At 33.9% G+C, this 21,409-nt stretch overlaps 3 protein-coding genes across 3 annotated transcripts in view; 1 reads left to right on the top strand and 2 right to left on the bottom strand.

Moving 5' to 3' along the window:
• LOC125859461 (uncharacterized) overlaps window positions 1-21,409 on the bottom strand; it is an 819,298-nt gene that overhangs the window by 721,380 nt on the left and 76,509 nt on the right. The gene's annotated exons all lie outside the window — the stretch shown is intronic.
• Window positions 1-21,409, top strand: part of LOC125859476 (uncharacterized) — a 137,307-nt gene that overhangs the window by 64,311 nt on the left and 51,587 nt on the right. The gene's annotated exons all lie outside the window — the stretch shown is intronic.
• Window positions 1,166-3,638, bottom strand: LOC125859472 (ras-related protein RABH1e-like). Its single transcript, XM_049539243.1, has 6 exons — window positions 3,338-3,638; window positions 3,132-3,202; window positions 2,775-2,863; window positions 2,475-2,586; window positions 1,786-1,876; window positions 1,166-1,606 (listed from the first exon to the last, which is right to left on the bottom strand). Exons 1-6 carry the CDS (start codon window positions 3,452-3,454, stop codon window positions 1,463-1,465), a joined length of 624 nt encoding a protein of 207 aa, XP_049395200.1. The 5' UTR covers window positions 3,455-3,638; the 3' UTR covers window positions 1,166-1,462.

Here is a 21,409-nt window from a genome sequence, read left to right as displayed (position 1 = left end):
ATGATATGAAATTCTCAAATCAAGCTTTTTGGAGAACTTGAGATTTCATCTCATGATTTTCAAATCATCTGATGAAATCGCATGTTAATTGACCATTTGTCTCTATAAATAGGGATGACCTTAAGTCATTTGTAATCAATCCAAATGAACCCAAAATCAGTCCAATTCAATAGTATTATTCCTATCTAAGTTATCCTTTCCAAAATCTTTCTTTTCCTTTCTTTCTTTTTTTTAGTTGAATATTCCCATCCTAATTAACGATTTTTGTCTAAGAGAACTTTTTTTCCAATTCAACAATGTTTCTTTTGAGCTGAATTTTTTTTCAAGAATACAATAATATCCACCATGTAGTTGTTTAATGAGTTTTTGTTATCTCAATATTTTTTAACTTTTTTCTACTGATTTTCTCATAGATAAGCCAATTGGTCAAATTATATCAAAATATTATGTTTCTTTATTATAGTTTTCTTTGTTCTCGATTTATCATCACCATAATGTGCAATTATTGATTTTCGTATGATCCCCGATTATTTCTCTCACAACATAACCTTGTGTAATAAGTAATAACATAAGCAGAGTTTGCCTTTCTCCTGCCACCCAGTGCACATTTGAGGTTTGTAAAGTGAATCTAAGCTACTCTAAATTATTTCTTAGGCGATGATCAATGTTGAGTACAGTCGCACTGCTTGTCAACTAATTAAACTTGGCTCAATCTTTGATTATACTATCATGTTGGTATATACATTAAGTACATCTAAATTGCGAGGATTGTGATGCTAGTGAGAGGTGATAGATATCCCGTGAATCGTGATGTTAGACAAGATGCATGCAAGCTAACCCAATCCCCTCAAAAAAAACAGAAGTTTACCTTTCACTTCCACAGTTCCACCCCAACCCCAACTTCAGCCCAAAGAGGTAAGGAAAGGAAGAAAAGATAGTTCTATGAATCTGTTGTATGATGGCAGCAGCAAAGTAATGCATGAGGAACCTGGCGTGAATTGATTATGAAGATTTGTCGTTAGATTCAAAAACTGCACCTCATGAGTGTGTGTATAAATAACATGCAGGTGTTATCAGAACTTTGACAATGAAAAAGAACACCCTGTAACTTGTAAGTAATTGGTGTATCTATAAACTATAGGTGGTGCAACAAACTAAAATGAATGTGAAATACGTATGGCATCTCATTATATATTCAACTAGGAGATTGATCCGGTATAAATGGTTTCTGAACTAGTTAGGAACCATCACATATAAACACAACAAGTTTTGTAGAAGCCTGTAATCAGCTACCTCCTTGATGAAGTCTAACATATTGTTGCACATCATGAAGAAAAATCCATGTTGCAAACCTCATAAACTAAGAAATTTGCTAATTGTGAACACCCTAATAACTGGATGCAACTGTGTCTTTGTGTGTTTCAAACTTCTGTCTTACTCTTCCTCCTCTTCAAGTACAAATCTAACATGCACAACCTCCACCTTGCTGCTCTGATTGGGATGTTTTTGTTGTAGGCTTCAAATTAACGTCAACCATATCTTCCTGTTTTGTGGATGAAAGTGTTTCCATTCCCGGTAAGGCTGCAGCAATCTTTCGGAACAGAGGCTGCAGTTTTCAATTTCATATTCTTAGTATCATGCTATTCAAGTACGAAAAGAAGTTATGCCAACTCAAATATTTTGAGCAAAATCTAGTGATCAGGATATTTGATCCTTAGTATAACTTGACTAAGGGGCAAAGTAATTTCAATGGAGATCGCAGAAAGGACTTGAGTGTCTCTGTACCTTGATATTGAATCCAGCTTTAGCACTGGTTTCTACATACATTACTCCAACTTCACGAGATTTAGCATCTCCCTCTTCTGTGGAAACTTGCCTGTTTAAATCAGTATCATTTCCATTAGAGAAATGGTGGAGCAAATAAACCATAGTCTACAGGAATTAAAATGCAATTTCCTCTTCTTGATAATCTCTTACAGAAACTTTTTTCTTCTTTTCTTCTGTGGAAAGAAATTGGACCAGAGAAGGACATAGCAAGAGATCCAGATCTACATCAATCTACTACTATTTACTTTAGAAAACTGAACATTTTAGTTGGACCAGTGTCTCATCACTAAAGACTAGGTACTCAGACAAATTCCCATCAAATGTCAATTTACCAACTACTGAAACCTCTACTCGAGTGAAAAAAATCATAACCATAACTCTCTTACATAACATATTGAAAAGCGAAATATATATTACATTTATGCAAATCCATGCTAGATTCTGACTGAGTTTTAGGTCTGGTTTAAATCTCAACTATATACAACTAATTTTACGAGGTACCGACCAGAAATGAAAAGAGGAATTGATAGGTGGTAAACATTTAATCATACACAGAATACGGAGGAAAATAACATCTAAGAAGTACATCGATGCATGAGTAGTAGGTAAAGAAGTTGTCAAACGGAAAAGATCCATCCACACCCTACCTTTTCTCAACAAGATCAGTTTTGTTCCCAACAAGAACAATAATGACATCACTGCCTCGTTCAGTGCGTACTTCTTCGATCCATTTTGAAGTGTTCAGAAATGATTGGCGGTCTGCAGATATAATGATTTATCACCAAAACTTTGTTCATTGAACATTAAACCAAAGAAATGAATATAGAGAACCAATTACTTTAGATTCCGTAGGAACCTTGTACTATCACCAAATATAAATTTTCTTGAGTAAGGCACAGATATGTGTAGAAACATTCTGTGGGAAGAATTATCAAGCAATCACTTACTGGCAACATCATATACAATTACAGCAACAGAAGAATCTCTAATATAGCTTGGAATAAGACTTCTAAATCTTTCTTGACCAGCAGTATCCCTGCATATTGCATTAGAAACGAATTCATTGTTCAATGTCCATTGTCCAAAACCACAGCGGAATGTTGTTAACAGAGACTGGTTTGTGATTGTCCAATCTCTACTATATTTTCCCCAAATCTGTTTTCCACTACATAGATGTGCATTTGAAAACTTTATTATAACTATCAAGTAAATCAGGTTTCTCTTTCACATTTTGTCAAGTACATCCTACTGATAACTTGAAAACAAATAAAATTACAATATTAGTTGCGAAAATGAAGCCTAACCAGAGCTGCAGGCGAACTGTTCGATCTTCAAGGTACATTGTCTTTGATAAAAAATCAATACCAATGGTAGCCTGCGTAATAGAAAACAAATAAAGCTGTAACCAACACTAATTTATTTCATAATTTTGGAATCAATCAATCTGTCCATCCATTAACGATCGACATGTGATTCCAAATTCCTTAAATTGAAAGAAGGAGAAAGATACCTGATAAGTGGTGTCGAATTTATCGTACATAAAGCGAGTAATTATGCTGGTTTTGCCCACAGATTGATCTCCCAAAAACACCAGCTTATATTTTGCTAATGGCGATACCACCGACATTGGAACCAAAATTCTATTGAATGACCCTTTCTTCTCCTTCTTCTTCAAAACACAATTTCTCTCTCTCAGATCTGAATTGGTGGAAAGAGAAAAAAAAGAGAGAAAATTAAGGAAGATAAAACACGTCTCTGCCTCTCTTTGAATTCTCTATTTATATATAATAGCGCTCTCACCACTAACCGCCAACTCCATCAACGCCCAAGCCCCTAATACGTAATTAAACGACTTAAATAACATAATTTTTTAAAAAATTTACTACAGTATTTGAATTAATTACGAAAATTCCTTTTTATTTTCATTTTACCTCTTTTAACATTCGGATACATCACTTCACCTTTATTAGATACATTGCAATTTTAATTGTATACTCTGGTACAATGTTATTGTTGATACATAATCCAATTATTTCAAAATACATAACTATAAATCAGATTCATACAAATTTAAGTTTGAAATAATTGAGTTATCTATCAACAATTAAATTTGCATCAGACACATTGTACACTAACAAAGTTGTAATGTATCTAACAGAGGTAAAGTGATGTATTTGAATGTTAAAAGAGAAAGAAAAAAAATGATTTTTGTAATTAATTCAAATAGTAATTTTTTTAAAATTTATGTTATTTAAGTTGTGTAATTACGTAATTTTCCTGATTTAATTTATTGAGGAAGGACAAAAGTGGAGCTTGGACGTTGATGTTACAAAATGCAGAATTATTTTATCTTGTGTATAGTTGGATGCATTACATACCTTAAACTATTTATCTCACCATTTATATCATAATGATAAAACAAGTTATCTCATATATATGATGGATTAACTTATCCCAAGATAACTTATCATAGGATAGCTTGTTCTCAAACAAACGAGGGTGTCTGCTATGAGCATGAGAGATAAAAATATATATTATGTGTTGGATTAAAAACATTAATGTAATTAATACCACAATTATTTATTTTAGCACTTATACTCTAACCATATCCTTTTCAAATAATCACTTAAAGTCCAAGTTAAATCAATACTTAAAAGGTGGAATGACGTGGAAGACCCCTGTATTTAACTTCGTTTGTCACTTAAATCCTTTTACTCAGATAAAAAACATGATTACACACGTGACATTTTATTGATGAATCAGATAAAAAGCATGATTACACACGTTTAATGGCAAGTGAAAACAATTACTCCCTCCGTCCCTTTTTATATGTCATCCATTTCTATAAATAGCTGGACCACAATACTTGTCATTTTATAAAATTTATGCATAAATTATCATATTTTGCCTATTATAACCTTGATAGAGTAGTTAATTAATCTTGAAAATGTATTCATCATTTATTATAAAGTTGACTTAAGAAAACATTAAATAATGATAGAATGGTAAAGTTACATCATTTCTTAATGCAAATGCAAAGTAAAAAGGTGACATATAAAAAAGGACAGAGGGAGTATTTTAATTTGAAAAAAATATCAAAACTAAAAGAAAAAAATATAACAATTAAAAAATAAATTTAAAAAACTCTCATCCCTAATCGATCTACTGTAGCCTCTTCTTCTTCTTCCTCATAGTTCCCCCCATCCCCCACCATCACCACAACACTTCTTCTATCTCTTTTCATACTCTTACACACAATTCTTTCTCTATCTCTTCTCATATTCTTTCTATTATTTGAAAATTTTAAAATGATTAGGGGAAAAATATATTTATTTAGATTTGGGTGAAAAAAAGGGAAAATAAAAGAAGGTTTTTTTGTGTGAAATAGATGCATATTTTAAATGGATTTATGAAAAACATATTTTTGATTCTTTCAAATTGAACTCAATTTTATCTAGAGCATTTTGGATGAGTTCTTTCATAATGACCCCTTTTTTTTGTAATTTTATCTAGAGCATTTTGGATGAGTTCTTTCATAATGACCCCTTTTTTTTTTCTTCTTCTTTTCTTTCTCTCATCTCTATTTTAGTCACTTGCTAATCACAATTAAAATAACAAAATTTACAATAAAATATCATAATAAAACTTTACTTATCTCTAGTGCCTCTTCAATGTAATAGATTTACCACGAAAGAAAAAAAATGATAAGATAAAATTTAAATAGCAAAATAGATGAAAGATATGGGAGAGAGAAAGACTAGGAAGAAATGAAGAAAGAAAGGATTTTGGAGATGAGTTTGAGATTTTAAAAAAATAATTATATTTGTAATAAAAAAAATGATGTGACAATTTATATTTGATGTAGATAGTGATGTTTTATCCACATTAACGTGATTGAGAGGCACACATGATCAAAAGAGTTTAAAATAATGTGTTTTAATTGTTGAATTTTATACAGGAGATAACATTAATAACTTTAACTGTTCAGTTGATTAAAACGTGAGTTGAAAGGTCTAGGTAGGGGTGTTCGTGGTTCGGTTTGGATCGGTTATTGGTTAAAATCAAAACCAAACCAATCTAGTCGGTCTTTTAAATACCTAAAACCAAACCAAATGAAACGAAAAAAATAACCGTCGGTTTGGTTATTGATGGTTTGGCTCGGTTTGGTTCAGTTTTTCTGGTTTTTTCGGTTTGAAAGTAATAAATTTTTTAGGACATGCGTATCTTGATAGACACAAACACCTAGAACATGAGCAATCCACCGAAAAGCTATTATCGAATCAATTAAGCAATTAAACAATATTAAAGTTATTATTACACGAACAAAGTGATTCAATTAAGAAAAGGTGTAACTATCTTATGAAAGGTATGGTAGGTAAAGACTAAAGTAATGAATTTTGATGGAATTGGACTTATGATTGTAATAGATGGACTAAAATTTAAGTGTTGGGCTTGAGAAAATGGTAAAGTTAAAGACCTAAGTTATTTAAAATTTAACAAAATATTTATATTTTATTTATGAATGATATATAAATAATTATAAATTTTATATATATAGTTTATCGGTTCGGTTTGATTATTTTTGTAGTTATTTTTTAGTAAAACCAAAACCAAACCAAATAGTATCGGTTTTTCAAAATTTAAAACCAAATCAAATCAAATATCAGTTTTTTTAATTGGTTTGGTTCGAATTACGGTTCAGTTTGATTTTTTAACCATAACCATGAACAATCCAAGGTCTAGGTGACATACAAAGCTATGTACAAGAATTTCCGAGATCATTCTACCTACCAAAAAGCATACTACTAATTAGAGTATGTTTGGCATGAAGATTTTTTTTTTACTCATATTTAATCAGCATAAATATTATGATATATATTTTTCAAATAAACTTATTTTCTTCTAATTTTAAAAAGGGTAGCCCATACATAAGGAATGCTTTTTCAAAAGGCCCATTAGGGTAATAAGCTAGCCCTAATATGTCCTATATAAGCACACATATGATGTGTAACTATAGACGAACAACAGGCACATAAAATACAACAAATGTAGAGAATATAACAATCATACATTTCATTCTCTCCTCAATCAATTAGGAGAGGATCACTCCAACATATTGTGACAATCACCATCAATCAGTAAAATTCAACCGCGATTCATTCTACTCTTCTACTTTCGCTACAAAAGTTTTCTTTTATGAATTACGTATGTTATCTAATGAATTTCAAATTAATTATGATGTGTAATCTTATATTGGTATCAAGAGTCATGTGTTGATTTTCTGGTTATCCCTGAAATTATAGATATAAAAAATTTGAAACAGACCTTCTAGATATGTGAAAAAACAATTTTTTTTCAGAACCAAATCTGAAAAATGTTACAGAAATTGAAAAAAAAAATTCTCTTTGAAATCTGAAAACATTTTAGATTTAAAATCAATAATAATTTTTTTACAAAGATCTATATTTTCACGTATAGCTAGAAAATCAACCTAAATTCTTGATACCATTGTGAGGTGGCATATTATCATTAATCTAAAACTCATTACATAACATATGTAATTCATAAAAGAAAACTTATTTGTTCTTCTCGTAGAGGAAACGATAGAATGAACCGTGATTAAAATTTTTTTATCGATGATAATTGTCATAATATATTGGAGCAACCTCCTATATCACCATCTAAACCCTAATCGATTGAGGAAAGAACAAAGCGTAGAATTGCTATATTCTCTATATCTATTATATTTTTTGTGTCTGTTGTTCATCTAGAAATACACACCATATGTGTGTTTATATAAAACTTATTAGGGCTAGCTTATTACCCTAACGAGCCTATGAAACACCCCATAGGGGTGAGCTTGAATTTTCTACGGCTAAAGAGTAACATTTTTCAAAAAAATTCACCCCGCATAAATAGTAACAAAAGAGAGGTCTATCTGGAAATTCCATTTCTATAAAGCTATTAACGTACTACTTGTCACTTTCTCATGACAAAGATCACAATTCTCGTGCATTTTATGGTACATGAGGGTTCTTCACATAATTATCTATCTAGGGATGGAGCTAGGTAAGATTCACTGACACTATTTATATATGATTAAAATTATTATTTTTTGTATATAAAGTGGATGTTAAATTCCGTTTGACTTCTTCATGTATTTATCTATCATATTTTAAAAAAATTTAATGAAAATTCAGTCGCCGTCATCAATCATATACATGACACAATTTAATAGGTTAGTTTATTGAGTAAACGTGTTTCTTAAATTGCCTAATCTTGAAATTCTGAAATTATCACAGATGTATTTGTTGAGTAATCAACAACAAATGATTATATTTCATATTTTTAAGAAAAGATTCATTATTATTATTATACGACTTACCATTTCATTTGTTTGAATTGGATGTATGGATAAAACATCACGTCAAGAACAAGGTTATAATTGTTCACAATGGAAAGTCAAAGTTCAACATTTCAGTTTTGATGATTGACAAAGTATAGAAAGAACTAGGTTCTGGTGATAGAAGCAAAGACGAGGAGCCAATTTCAAACAGATTCGAGAGTACAAAGAAAAGACACTAATTTAGAGTTAGAACCCGTGTGTTGGGATTTAGGTTGTTTTGATGATTGACAAAGAAAGATGCAACACGTCAATCAACATGGTCCAAAGTTACACTGTTACGAACAGTTGAACTCAGGAAAGCTTGCAAAATAATTAAAGACAAGAGTGAAGAAATAAAGAAATGAATAATGTTAATTTCGTGATAAAACACAAGGAATCAAACAAGTGATGAATTGAGAAAAAGAATCAATGAGTTTGATTTGAAGAAGGAGTCTAAAGAGGCAAGAAGTTTTAATTCAAGAAGGAGCCTTATTTGAAGTAAAACTCTTCAAGTTACTCTTGAATTGAAGAGTTGGAGTTCGACTACAATACAAAAGAATCAATGATTTGATTTGAAGAAGGGGTCTAAAGAAGCAAGGAGTTTGAATTGAAGAAAAATTCTTACTTGAAGTAGAACTCTAAGTCATGAGAGTTCAAGTCAATGAGGAGTTTGAAGTGAACAATAGCTCTATGAAGAATTCCTCTTAAATAGAGGTGAAGTCGTCCAAAATACTTGTGCACTTACAGAGCAAAAAGAGCAATTGAGAAATTGATTTCTCAAGTGCTACCAGCGAACTAAAGGAATACATAGAAGGAACACATCAAAGAACCTCATCCTTTTGCAGAGTTTATGTGTTAGGAGTTTTCCTTGTGATTGAGTCTTGATGTAATCTTTGTTCAGTGGAGTTATAAACTAAATTAGGAGTAATAGTGTTCAGGTTGTGAGAACTCGAAGAGTTGGGAATACATACCGTGGGAGGTTTGTGTTGAAGTTTAGGATTCAGAGTTAGTTCCTAGGATTACAAGAGTTGTAATCTGAATTCAAAACTTGAAGTTTAGGAATTAGAGTTAGTTCCTAGGATTGCAAGAGTTGTAATCTAAATCCATAACTTGAAGTTAAGGAATTAGAGTTAGTTCTGTAAGTTGCAAAGTTTGTAATCTATTTTTTTTGTTAAGGCCCAGTGATTTAGTGAAGTTGAAGTTAAATTTTGTAGTGGTACGAGTTGTGATTTTTTACACCTTTTGAGTTAGGTGTTTTCCACGTAAAAACATTGTGTCCTTTATTGTTCTTACCGTTACATTGAAACACGTTAGGCAACCTGTTTCACTCATAGGCGAATATAGGCCCTAAAATACCTTTACTTTTTACGACCATATTTAAAAATATAATTAAATTGCTCATTTTATTATGTAGCATGATTTTATTAGTGTATTTTATAATTAATCTAAACTAATTAAATTTCAATCCAAATCTGAATCCACCTAATAACTCCATACTCGCACTTCCTAAGAATTGCATTAAACTAAGGGTGTGTTTGGTATGAAGGAAAATGTTTTCCTGGAAAACAAGTAGATTTTTGACTTATTTTCTCATGTTTGGTTGGTGAGAAGAAAATATTTTCTGATTTTTTTTTTAGTGTTTGATTTATGAATGAAAAATATTTTTGAGAAAATATCTTTTATTTTTACTAGAGAGTAGAAAATAATTTTTGAATTGAAATTGAAAATATTTTTTAAAAATAAACTTAATCTTTTTTTGGGGGTGAGGGAGGGAGTGGGGTGGTGGGGGATGGGGCTGGGGCGGGAGGGGGGGATCGCGGATAGGAATGGGGTGAAAAAATAAAAATTTGAAATTTAAAATATTTTTNNGAAAAATAAAAATTTGAAAGTATTTTTTAAAAACAAATTTTAAATTTATTATTTTGGGGTGGGGGTGAAAAATTAAAAATTGGAAATTGGAAATATTTTTTAAAAACAAACTTTAAATTATTATTTTTGAGGGGGGTGGTAGGGGGCTGGCGGGGGTGGGGAGGTCGGGGTGAGGGTGGGGTAAAAAAATAAAAAAATTGAAGTTGAAAAATATTTTTAAAAATAAGCTTTAAATTTATTTTTTCAATAAAATTTATTTTTTTAAAAAAAATTGTAATTTGTAGTTGGAGGAAAGTTTTGGAAAATGTTTTCCTTAATTTTGTAAGGGAAGTCATTTTCCTTAAATTTGAGTAAAATGAGTTGATTTGGAAAATTGGAAAACATTTTCCGTAAAATGTTTTCCTTCATACCAAACACACCCTAAGGGGAAATAATTTTAATTCTCATAGATTTGGGTGTTCTTCAAGCTTTTCAAATTCTCTAACGATGATTTTAGTTTTTCTTTAAATACATTCCCAAATTAATAAGTAAATCTCAATTCAAGAACAATAAATTATTAGCATAAGTCATTGAAAAAATGATCAATTCATAGTTTAATTGACAGAAGAAGGCCTTATCTGTAGGTGTTGTGGTCGAAGCCAATTTGGGAGCTGAAGTTGTCTTCAATGGAGTTAGATTCATGTCATTGATAAAACTTGTAAAAGGCCGAAGTGAATATCATCCAAGCTTCCCCATCTCAACTATAGGGTTGTCCATCTGGTTAAGGTCTGACCAGAATTTTCACTGTGTTGGAGTTGAGGATGAACGGCAGGAGGTTCTAGTCTTTTCTACAGAGACCTTTTATTTCTTAGTTGATTTTTGTTTAATTAGGGTATTGCACTTTTATATTGTTTCCTTATTCATTGTTTTTGGGCTTGGGTTGTCGGCCCAAGCCAATCTTGGGTTATTTCTATTTAAATAAATGGATTTCAGTCCTAATTTGATTAAAAAAAGGTACAGTAAATGATTTTCTAAACGATTTTAATAATGGGTAATCTACGAACTTCAGTTCTTAGATTGTTAAATAAAAATGTGAAATTCTTCGGCTTCAAAAATGGAGTTTCAATGATTTCTTTCAATTTTTTTATTTACTAAATTAACAACTAAATCAAATTAAGTCAAACCACATTTACTTCATAGTTGATTAGAGCCTCCGGTTATTATATTCAAAGATTCAACAACTTACCACTTTTAAAAAAGAACCCCAATCAGATTTAAAATCCTTTGAATCTCAAAATTAGAAGATAAACTTGATTTTAGTACATGTACGATTTTGAGCTTGAATTTGATTGGTGTTGTATTTCAAACGTAAACTTATTATAAATTAGCTGAATATTAAGAAAAAGAAAATTTGGTTTAAAATATGATGAACATCATTGAAATTCAGATATACCTTTTGTAATGACCTGACCCGATCGTTGTGAGTAGGCATATTTGGAAAATAATTTGGGCAAGGAAACTTTTTGGGCAGTGACTTAATTTTTTTTTTACTAGGTGAGGTCTAGAGCAATCTAAGAATAAGTGGGGTCTATTGTTGAGGTTTGGTTGTTTTATTCTTGTAGCAAGACATTAAAGAGCCCATAAGAACTTGTGGAATTGAATTTGGGTAAGTATAACTCTCGAAATTGATCTTGGTGTGTAAGGTATGTGTCAGGATGTCAAGAAAAGGAGTTGTGTTGTAAAAAGAGGATTTTTTATCAAATGTTGAGTCTCTCATGTAGTGTCGATCCTGCTATAGCGGTTCTCAGATTGCTAGAGCGAGGTAAGCTTCCACTATAGTAGGTTGAGCCACTATAGCGGTCAAATCGGGTTTTAGTGCAGACGCAGCCTCAAAACCCCTATTTTATGCACTTTGTGCTCTTGAACTTAGGAGAGTGATTTTGGGCATTTTGCACCTATTTTCCCATGGAATTCGTTGGTAAAGGTAAGAATTTGACTCCCCGACCTTATACATTAATTTTTAAGCCTTAGAATCTAGGTTATTGGTCTTGGGGAAAGGTTTTGACATGATTCTATGGTGGAAAGAGTCCTAAGTTGTGGAAGATTAATAATTCATTGGTGACATGATTCTATCGGAGTTAGGATTGTTGATAATCTGGATAAATTAATAATTCATTGGTGATTGATTGTTATTTATATTGTTTAATTTAGACCAAGAACAAGCCAATGCACTTCGTAAGGGGAAAGCTCGAGTTATTTAGAGTTTTCAAAATGCTTGATTCGAGGTAGGTGATGGTTGTATGTTTTCGATTTATGTATGTATGCATGTCTACCTCTTTGTACTATAATTTGTAAACATATGAAATGACATCATGTAGGTAATCTTATGCAATGAAAATGTTATTGTGACTTTTGGTTTTCAAGTGGTATATATTGTTTATTGTGCTATGTGATTCTGAATGATTGTTGGTTAACTCGAGTACCACGCCAGTACACTAACTATGAATAAATCGAGTACCACTTTGGTACACTAATTATGGATGACTCGGAAACCATGCTGGTACATTAAAAATTTGAATTTAGATTCCGTTAGAGAAGAAAATATATGATGATGGTTTTATGAGAGGAACGAAAATTTGCATTTGTGATCATATGGAACATGTTTCATACATTGGTTAATCCAAGTATTGTTGTTTCATGACATGTGACTGAGAGTCTATGTGGTTGACAATTATTGTTATATGCATTGTTCTGTGTTACTGCTTTATGGTGAACTATTTACATTCATATCTTGAAATGACTGTGTGATCCTACCAGTACATTGTGGTTTGTGTACTGATGATTTGCTTATTCTATTTTTTGTTGAGTACAATGAATTTTCCAGCGGCTGATCCGAGACCTCAATTGAGAGACGTCTAACTTCGAATCCAAGGGTAAGCTACATCTTTCGAGTTACCATGAGTTCTTCTATTTTTCTTGTCTATATTTTTAGACATAGACACCAATCTTTAGCTTTATGATTAGTTTCAGGGTTGCATCACCAGTTTGACTGTTCTAGAGTTTTGGTTATGATGACTTTCAGTTCTTAATAGCTATTTCTGCATTAAATGTTTTTGGACTACTAGGTTGAGTTTGTGAAGACTCAATTCTTTGATTGTTGAAATTGATTTTCCTTATTTTATATGATGAACTTGGTTTTTAAATGATGTTGAGTTGGTTTCAAGTTAGTAGTTGATTCTCTCACCAGATTGATTAGTGTATGTGTCACTCACAATGGTCTGTATTGTGACACCTTTAATGGAGATGTCAAAGATTCAATATATAATTTAGGAAAATTTTTATGAAATAGCAAACTATTAATACAAATTAAATGTTATAGCCATAGTTTATTTTAATTGTAATTCGCAGCAAACATCCCATTTTTTTGCCATCTGATTTGGTATACAATTAGCCATTTTATACATTTCGGTATACAATATATAAAATGCGTTTGTGTTTGTATAAAGCGAGAGAAAAGTATATATACAAATACAAATACATATATTTTCGTCCTATACACTTATAATTATACAAATACAGATCTTATTATACAAATTACAATGTATAAATATATTTATACAAAACTGAACAATTTGTATAAATTTGGATGTTTCTAGCGAATTATACAAATCAAAAGCTCCATAGCAAACATAAAATTTGCTATGAAGTGCAATTATGCAAACTATAGCTATAACATACAAATATGATTTTTATGTTTGCTATATGTGAAACTTGCTCTATAATTTATTGCTTATTTTGAAGTGAGTGACTCAAAGTATTTGTTATTGGCATCATTGTGAACTTGTATTTTAATTTTGGAGGCTTTGAACATGGATCAAGATGGCTTTGATTGATTTTATAGTTATCGTCAACGAAGAAGATGATTAATAGTTTGAAGAAAAAAATAGATTTAGAATAACTAAAAAGAATAATGATTTATTTACAACTGTGTTGAACTTTGTCCAGAAGCCCCAGATTCTTTACCATTCTGATGGTTACTATGTGTTTAGGTTTGATTTAGTGGCAGATAGGGATGAGGTTATGCATGATGGTCCTTATACATACCACAACAAACCATTTGTGCTGCAGAACTGGGAGGCTAGCTTCATGTTTGACACGGAATGTATTACCGCAATCCCTTTGTGGGTGAACTTTCCTAGATTATCAGTGGGGTATTTGTCAGCTGAGGCTCTAAGTAAGGTAGCTAGTGTTGTGGGTAAACCTCTGTACACTGATCGATACACGACAGAGATGAACCGTATTTCTTATGCTAGAGTGTTAGTTGAAGTTGACATATCTCAACCTTTGATAGAGAAAGTTACACTTGATACTCCACATGGATACTTTCAGCAAGATATGACGTATGACTGGAGGCCCAAATTCTGTTCTGACTGCTTGAAGTTTGGGCATGCTACTAAAGATTGTTGGGCTAAACCTCATGATCCGCCTGCTGAAGAGTTTAAAGAGGACCTAAGAGGAAGAGAAGGGGTAGGAGAAGGCGTAAAACTATCCCAAACACGCAAGTTAGACCAGCTATTGAGGTAGATGAGGCCCCTGCACTGGGCCCCTACTACTCATGATATTGCAAACAAGGACCAAGTTGGGCCATCTCACAGAGCTACTGGAGACACATGTGCAACTCTAACTAATAGGTTTGAAATGTTGGGGCTCAGTAGATAGGAGATATCAGGGGTAAAGATCTCTGATGACCATCCATTCCTCCCTCATGATTATAAGTACATGGAATGGAAAAGGGCTAAATAATCCCTTCAAGCAAAAAGAGGTGCTTTTCTTTCTGAAAAGAATAAGATTGCTATTTTTGGGTGCCTAGAGACTAGAGTTACAGAAAATAAAGCACAATAAGTGCTCAAGAAGGTGGGAAGAGACTGAAATTATTACTGCAATTATCCCCATGGTGTGAATGGGAGGGTTTGGCTACTGTGGAAGAAACATCTAGATGTTCAAATCCTACATATCCATGAACAATTTATACACTGTGTGTATGATAATGTAGCTGCTAGCATTTCTGTGTTGCTTACTATAGTGTATGCTAGGAATGAACAAAGTCAAATGGAAGTTCTATGGCAGAAGTTCCAAGGTTTGGGTGCAAACATTCAGAGCCCTTGGATTCTGAGTGGAAACTTTGATAATGTATTAGCAGCTTAGGAAAGAATTGGTTTGCCAGTCACTCAGGCTGAGATAGCTGGGTTCAAGGAAATGGTCAATACCTTGAAATTGACTTCCCTTAGAACAAAAGAGGGCGTTCTTCCTCTCGGTGCATTTTTTTAGCAAGGATTGCTAAGATGCGCAGTTTTCAGGAAATGACTTCTAGCTCATCTACAACGCCGGTAATGGTGACGCAGATCGAGGACTTGTGTAGTAAATGCCTTCCAATTACTTTTGGATGCTATCTCTATTCTCTTTTTAGCTCCATTCCAGAAGAAAGGGAAGAAACAGTGTAAGTTCCTCAGGCATCAGTTTTTGATGCTTTAGGTCTAGTGGGTGCTTCTCCGACGGTACGACGACTTCAGCGAATGAAACACCGGAGGAGAAACCTGTATTCAATGAGAATAGGCTACCTTAGAGGGGGCAAACACTTGAGTACATTGCCCCAAGTTCTTGCCAAGGGAAGCGAGTAGTCACTCTCAATGAAGCAGATCTCAAACCCCAAGAGGACTATTGAAAGAATGCAATTATAGGGTTTGTAATGGGAGACACCCCTAATTTGAAGAGCATGGAACTTTACATAGCAAATGTGTGGAGATTTGCCTAGAAACCATAGACCCTCGCTCATAATGAAGGATACTTCATTTTTCGATTTGATTCAAAGGAAGTTTGTGACAAAGTTTTGATAGGAGGACCTTACACATATCGGAATAAGCCTTTCATGATTCAGGCCTGGAAACGCGACTTTGAATTCAATCCGGACTGTATCACAACTATTCCATTATAGGTCACTTTCCCAGCTTGCCGATAGGTTTCTGGTCCAATGAATCTTTGAGTAAAATTACAAGTGCACTGGGTAAGCCCCTATATTCCAATAGGATAACAGCGACAGTGTAGCAGATCTCTTATGCTCGCGTACTGGTGGAAGTTGATGTTAGCCTACCTCTAATTGAATATGTGGAAATAGCTTCACCAGATGGTATCTGTACGCAGCGTATTGACTATGAATGGCGCCCAAAAAATTTTCATCACTGCCTCAAGTTTAGGCACATTGAAGATCAATGTCGCGCTAAACAGGAACAACCTGAAGATGAATTCCACCAAACACCACGGCAGAGACAGAACAGGGAGAGGCGAGGTCAACAGAAGAATAACAATAAATTGTGGACTGTTAGGCCTGTGGGGGATCCCAAACCTCCAGTTCCTACAAATCCAGAAGACTCTTCTCAAATGATGCAGATGAACATTCAAAAGGAAGGCCAGACATCACACAAACTTAATGGAGGATCAACTAATAGGTTTGAATGCTTGAATGAACTTGTAGGTGAGGGAGACACTAGGTTAACAGAGGACCCAGATATTTCTTCACAGTTCCTATGATTATTAATTCCATATGGAACATAAGGGGCTTGAATCAGCCCCAAAAGCAAAAAGAGGTGCGACTCTTTTGCAGAAGAATAAGGTGGATGTTTTTGGGTGTCTTGAAACTAGAGTGAAAGAAAATAAATCTACGGCTATCATTAATAAGGTAGTAAAAGGATGGAACACTAGATGTAACTACCTAATGGCCTATAATGGGAGAATTTGGTTGTGTTGAAGGTCACATATCCAAGTATATGTGCTCTAAGTCAGTGAGCAATTCCTTCACTATAAAGTGGAGAGAACAACTTTCACTACCATGCTCACAATAGTTTATGCAAAAAATGAGGCACAACTGAGGAAATCTCTATAGAGTGACTTAATTCAGATAGGGAGGAACATTCAGGAACCATGGCTTCTCAACAGGGATTTTAATGTTGTAGTTACAGCTGAACATAGAGTTGGATCACAGGTGACTCAAATTGAGACTCGGGACTTTCAAGAATGGATTGATGAGCTCCAACTTACTCCTATCAAATCCAAAGGTTGGTTTTATACCTTCTGTAACAAGCAGGAAGGAACAACTAGGGTCTATTCTAAAATAGACTGGACCTTTGGAAAAAAAATTTGGCTATAGAAGTATAGGGGTTTAGAGACAGAGTTTATGAATCTGGGGGTCTTAGATCACACTCCCCTCATCATAGATTGTAAGATGGTGGTTAATATGAAGCCAATGCCATTCAAACTTTATTCCACAATTATGCAACACCCTGAATTTTCATATAAGGTGCAGAAGGTATGTAATCAGCAAGGAAAAAGTATATATATGTATCAACTTTGGACCAAACTGAAAGGATTGAAGGTTGAATTGAAGGACTTAAATGCTTACTTAACTTCCTATACTCAAAGACTAGCAGGCTAGAGGAAAGCTAGAGATCATTCAGGCTAATCTTTGTCAAAGTCCATTTGATCAACTCTTAATTGCTGCAGAAAATGATACACTTCAAGAAATCACTAAATGGGGACTGATTGAAGAACAAGCACTCAGACAAAGATCTAGAGCCATCTGGATAAGGGAAGGATATGCCACTACAAACTTTTTCCATGCCCAACTGAAAATGAGAACTAGCAGAAACTCAATTCATTCCATATATACTGAAAAGGGGACCAAGCTTACTAACCCCAATGACATAGAGCTGGAGTTCATATCAGTCTTTAAAGGTCTCATGGGTTCATCTGCTGGATCACTTTCTTGTCCAGACATTTCTACCATACAGCAGGGGCAATGCCTCTCTTATGAACAAAAATGCTCCCTAGTGAAAGAGGTGACTATACATGAAGTGCATACAACTATTAAAGGTTTACCAAAGGAGAAAGCACCTGGTGTGGATGGTTACTCTGTTGATTTTTTCAATCACCAATGGGAAACACTCCAAGAGTTAACTTGTAAAGTAGTGTTAGAATTCTTCAGACATGGTAAATTGCTTAAATCTTTCACCAATGCTTCTCTCACATTGATCCCAAAAGTTCCCAATCCAACAATGGTGAAAGATTATAGACCTATTGCCTATTGTACTACCTTTTATAAGATCATTACTGAAATACTTACTAATAGAATCAAAACAATCATTGATTCATTAGTTAGCCCATCTCAATCAACCTTTATAGATGGGAGGAATATAATAGATAATGTACTTTGAGCCATGAGATAATGAAGTGGTATATAAGGAAAGGAATGTCCCCAAGATGTGTAATGAAAGTCGACCTTAGGGAAGCTTATGATTCTATAGAATGGTCCTTTTTAAGGGATACTCTTGCAGGTATGGGTTTCCCTCTGACTTTCATAAATTGGGTAATAGAATGTGTCTCAACAGTCTCTTACTCTTTGGTGATGAATGGTAGTCTTACTGAATCTTTTCAAGGGAAAAAAGGCATCAGGCATGGGGATCCCATGTCACCCTACCTGTTTGTTTTGGTTATGGAGTATTTACGTAGTGAGTTAGCAGTGGCACAAGATATAAAAACTTTTATTTTCATCTGAGGTGTCAAAAGCTTAACATCTCTCACATGTGCTTTACGGATGATTTGTTGATATTTTGCAAAGTGGAGGTGAAATCAATACAGCTGATCCAACAGGCCTTTACTAAGTTCTCAAATGCTTTTGGTTTGCAGGAAAATTGTGACAAAAGCTCTGTGTTTTTCTCAGGGGTAAAACCAAATATCAAACAAGAAATTTGAGGCAATTGGGCTATAGAGAAGGCAGTTTACCCTTTAAGTACTTGGGAATTCATCTTTCCTTAAAGAAGTTTACCATTAGTCAATGTATGCCTATAGTTGAGAAAATTACAGAAGAGTGAAATGTTGGACTTCCAAATTTCTTACTTATGCTGGGAGACTATAATTAATTAAGTTTGTGGTATTCGGTATGCAGACTTATTGGGCCAAAATATTCATTCTCCCTAAAAAGATTATGAAACTGATTAAGCAGGTATGTAGAACTTACTTATGGACAGGATTTGTTGGCACCTCCAAAAGGGCTTTGGTTTCTTGGAAAAAGATCTGTCAACCTAGAGGCGCAGGGGGTCTAAATGTCATACACTTATGTGGCTGAAACAAGGCAATAGTTTTAAAACAATTATGGGCTCTAGCTTCAATGAAGAATTATTTATCGGTTAAATGGGTGCACATATACTATATGAAAGGTATTGATATCAGTTTATGTCAAATTCCATCCAATGTGACTTGGATTATCAGGAAAATCATGGAGGCTAGGAGATATGTTTCAACCATTACCTCGACTCAGGGCAGCCTTAAGTGATAGGCTGGGGGAAATGGTCCACAATGGCAAGTTGAGCATAAAATATATGTATACAGCTTTGCGACCACAATATCCCAAAGTCAGATGAAAAACTTTTTATCTTACCCTGAAATTAATTCACAACACAAGTTTTGTTTATGGCTAGCCCTACACTAAAGATTACCAATGGTGGACAGACTACAAAGGTTTGGTCTAGATGTTCCTAAGGCTTGTGTTTTCTGTGCAGCTCCAGAGGAAACCTTGACTCACTTATTGTTTGACTGCCCAATCACAAACTCATTGTGGATTATAATATTAAAATGGGAAGGTGAACATAGGACTATTGGTTGTTGGCAGGAAGATGTGGCACATGATGTAAAATGGGCTAAGAAAATCTCGGGGAAAGGTGGCATTCTCAGCAACTTATTCGGTGGTTACAGTAATATGGAGGGAAAGGAATTTGATGCGATTTCAGGGGGGTCAATTCCAATTCGATAGAGTAGCAAGAGAGATAGCAATCTCTATACATACAAAGGGGCAAAACAGAAGAAATTGCAAGTGAATCTTCAGCAGCTAAACCATGTACCTTGAGGCATGACTATAGTGAAAGAGATTAGTTAGTTGCAATTTGTAGCTAGATGTTTAGCACATTCTATTTTTCTTTGTTTCATTCTAGTTTGTGTTAAATGTTGATGTAGGGTAGTGAGAAACAGGTGTCGTTACCTGTTTAGTATTGTTACGTTGCACTTTGGTAATCAATAAAATTTTGTTTATTTACCAAAAAAATGATGCTTTTTCAGTTGGTGCAATAAACAGCAAGCTACAAGCAGGGTATATAGTAAAATTGACTGGGTGTTTGGCAACCTTGACTGGCTACAACAATTTAGTCATGTCGATGTTAGATTTCTAGGGCTAGGGGTTTCAAATCATTCCCCAACCATTATACAATGTCAACGAAGGATTACTTTGCATCCAAAGACATTTAAACTCTATATGACTGTGATGGAGCATCCCTAGTTCAAAGGTATACTTTAGTAGGTGTGGCAATGGCCAAGTAGGGGAGCAACAATGAATATTATATGGAGCAAGATGAAGAGGCTGAAGGTAGCTTTGAAGGAGCTAAATATGTTCATGTCCACTTATAGCTAGAAGCTCTGTCAGGCTAGAAAATTTCTAGAAACTGTCTAGGCTCAAATAACCACACAACCGTTATGTCAAGCTCTATTTGATCAGGAAAAGTTGCTCCTTCTGGATATGCAAAGATGGAGCTTAGTGGAGGAGAAGGTTTTGAGACAAAAATCTAGGGCTTGTTGGATTTATAGTGGAGATGCCAACTCTAAGTATTTTCATGCACAACTCAAGATAAGGGCCAACCAGAACACTATTTCCTCTATTTACACTGCATGAGGTACTAAACTTACTGACCCCTAGCTATTGAACAAGAATTTTTATTTAGCAGGTTGATGGGTGACTGTCATGAGGAGATGCCTTGTCCAAATGCACAGGTCATCAAGAATGGACCTTGCCTTGATAGAGAACAACAACTTGCTTTGATTGCTGAGGTTATTAAGGAAGAGATACTCCAAACAATTACTAAGATGACAAAGGATAAAACACCAGGAGTGGATGGATACCCTATTGAGTTCTATACTAAAAATTGGGATATAGTGAAAGAGGATATGTATGTAGCTGTACAACAATTTTTTTAGCTCTAGAGTAATGATGAAAGCTTGGAACTGCAAAGCTATCACATTGGTACCTAAAGTTCCTTCACCTACTCAGGTTACTGACTTCAGACATATAGCTTGTTGTTCCACATTGTCTAACATTGTTTCTAAAGTTCTTACTAGGAGGTTGAAGAGTGTGGTAAATTTTCCTATGGGTAACTCACAATCAGCATATATTGAGGGAAGACATATTACTGATAATATATTTTTAGTCATGATCTCTTTAAAGGGTACACTAGGAAGTGGATCTCACCTAGATGT

The sequence above is a fragment of the Solanum stenotomum genome, chromosome 3 (genome assembly GCF_019186545.1).
Source record: "Solanum stenotomum isolate F172 chromosome 3, ASM1918654v1, whole genome shotgun sequence".
Taxonomy (NCBI): domain Eukaryota; kingdom Viridiplantae; phylum Streptophyta; class Magnoliopsida; order Solanales; family Solanaceae; genus Solanum; species Solanum stenotomum.
Note: the sequence above shows the minus strand (reverse complement) of the source record. Positions and strands in the feature narration are given on the sequence as shown.

What these genes read in the sequence shown, in the direction of transcription:
- LOC125859472 (XM_049539243.1), bottom strand. Translation starts at nt 3,454, where the DNA reads ATGTCGGTGGTATCGCCATTAGCAAAATATAAGCTGGTGTTTTTGGGA. An exon ending in ACAGTTCGCCTGCAGCTCTG is followed by an intron (nt 2,864 to 3,131) that starts GTTAGGCTTCAT and finishes TGCAATATGCAG; the next exon opens with GGATACTGCTGGTCAAGAAA. An exon ending in ACTGATCTTGTTGAGAAAAG is followed by an intron (nt 1,877 to 2,474) that starts GTAGGGTGTGGA and finishes TGATTTAAACAG; the next exon opens with GCAAGTTTCCACAGAAGAGG.